The 2251-nt window shown below is 46.6% G+C and overlaps 1 protein-coding gene across 1 annotated transcript in view; it reads left to right on the forward strand.

Annotated features, from left to right (window-relative positions):
- Nucleotides 1-1301: 1301 nt before the first annotated feature.
- The window catches only part of LOC135088804 (CD209 antigen-like), a 4937-nt gene continuing 3987 nt past the window's right edge, over nt 1302-2251 (forward strand). The window contains exon 1 of the mRNA XM_063983857.1: nt 1302-2251. This exon is cut by the window's right edge and continues 711 nt beyond it. Coding sequence (XP_063839927.1) covers nt 1735-2251 — 517 coding nt within the window. The 5' untranslated portion in view covers nt 1302-1734.

Genomic DNA, 2251 nt, shown 5'->3' on the forward strand with positions numbered 1-2251 from the left:
GAAGAAAACACAGAATTGTGATGCATTTTTATAGTTAGAGAGAGAGAGAGAGAGAGAGGGAGGGAGGAAAACCTTTACAAGCACATCCGGATGCTGTCCTTTGGCTTGACTACAAAATTGACAAGACCGTGAGAGAGAGAAAAAAAAAAAATAGAATCTCGTAGCTTAGATTGGGGAGAAAGTATTGAAGGTAAGACTCTGTAGCTTGGCGATTAACCCTGGTCAAGCTACACACTGCACCGCCCCGGGGAGAGAGTGAAACTTTTGACACTCCCACCTCCGTTATTTGCCGAGGAGAGAGAGAGAGAGAGAGAGAGAGAGAGAGAGAGAGAGAGAGAGAGAGAGAGAGAGAGAGAGAGAGAGAGAGTAATGGACATAGATACAAAAGGGAAATGAAGGAAGAAGAGGGAAGAGAAGTTAATGAGAGAGAGAGAGAGAGAGAGAGAGAGAGAGAGAGAGAGAGAGAGAGAGAGAGAGAGAGAGAGAGAGAGAGAGAGAGAGAGAGAGACAGGAGAGAAAATAATGAACAAATACAAAACACACCTTATAAACACGCAGGTACACAATTACGTACCTGAGAACTTGAGAAGACGCCATCATTAAACTTTCCTTTTGTAAATATCACGGAATTTTACTCGTAATCACTAAATGGCATCTCTTGTCTTGCCTGGAGGAGGAGACGGCGGTGGTGGTGATGGAGGAGGAGGCAGTGATGGTGGTGGAGGAGGTGAAGATAGTGGTATGTATAGGAAGAGGAGAAGGAGAAGGGGGAGGAGGAAGATATGCCGGTTAGAGAGAGAGAGAGAGAGAGAGAGAGAGAGAGAGAGAGAGAGAGAGAGAGAGAGAGAGTAGGAAGAAAGAGAAGCGTAAGAGAGTGTGGGAGAAAGAGAAAGAAAACAGTAGTAGCAGTAGTAGTTGTTGTTGTTATTCTAATAGTAGTAGCAGTAACAGCAGTAGGAGTAGTAATAGTTGTGGCAGTAGCAGTAGTAGTAGTAGTAGTAGTAGTAGTAGTAGTAGTAACAGTAGGAGGAAGAGGAGGCGATATTAGTAAGAAGAGGAGTGAGAGGTGTTAGCGGTCAAAGGAGAAGAGGAAGATGTGTTGATGGGATAAGGAGGAGGGGGCGTACAGCAAAAGAGAAGGTCGATGTTCTGGTGGGAGGAGGAGAAGGAGGAGGAGGAGGAGAAGGATGTGGAAATGGAGGATAGAGAGAGAAGGAGGAGGAGTAGTAGGCGGTATTCCTAGTGATGGTCCGCCTCCTCCAGTGTTACACCTACCCGACGCCCTACTTAGCCCACAGTCCAGTCAGTCAGGAGCTGTTCTCGCCTCCTGCTCCTCGTCTCCCGCTCTCCTCTATACCGATTACACGCGGCAGCCTCTGTGTTCTCATCCCAGTCAGTGTTAGGAGAGAATCCATCCACAGATTATCCAATGCAAGGAATGAGATGCTTAGCGTGCTGGGAGTGACCTTGTTTACTTTCCCGATTATTGTTGTCCGTTCGTGTGAAGTCGACTGCATGCATCGAGCGGCGGTTTGAGCGGTGTTATATTAATTGTGATTGAGTATTCGGGCGTATTGTGATGAAAGGAAGCTTTTTTGTCGTTTTTTCTACGATTATTGTGGCCTGGTAGACGTGTGTGACATGAAGTGTTGTAACCATTATTGCAAGCAGTGAGGCGGGTTAGCAGAAGGATTATTGTTGTTACCGTATCAAGACAAGCGTCCTGCCGTCACGATGCTGCTAGTGAGGATGAACCTCGCGGTGGTTTTTCTCTTCACCTTTTTCGTCTTCTCCATGCAGGACCCGCAGCTTCGCAGCTTGCTGTCTAGTGATGCACTCGGCCACAGAAAGGGTGCTTTCTTTATCTTCACCAGCAACAACTCCAATAATAACACGAACAAAGAAACGACTACAGAGGATGCAGCAGACGGCCAAACGACAACAGAAGAATCTAGTGAGGTAGAACCTAAGGTATCAGATCTTACCAAAACAGAAACAAATCTTATAGCAATCGAATCGAAGGCAATGATGCAGTCGGATGGGGAAGTCAGTCTTACTACCGTGTTACTGAAGGATATCCGTGATGCTCTCTATGAGAAAACGGAAGATCTGGAGCAGGAGTTCAAGGAAAACGTCAAACATCGGCTGGACTCTCTCAGCCTCGAGGTACAGGAATCGGTTAGTGCCGTGACCGCTGATCTGGAAAGGGTTAGGGAAAGCATGGAGCAGAAAGTTGAGCTAATGCTGGAAA

The sequence above is a fragment of the Scylla paramamosain genome, chromosome 31 (genome assembly GCF_035594125.1).
Source record: "Scylla paramamosain isolate STU-SP2022 chromosome 31, ASM3559412v1, whole genome shotgun sequence".
Taxonomy (NCBI): Eukaryota; Metazoa; Arthropoda; class Malacostraca; order Decapoda; family Portunidae; genus Scylla; species Scylla paramamosain.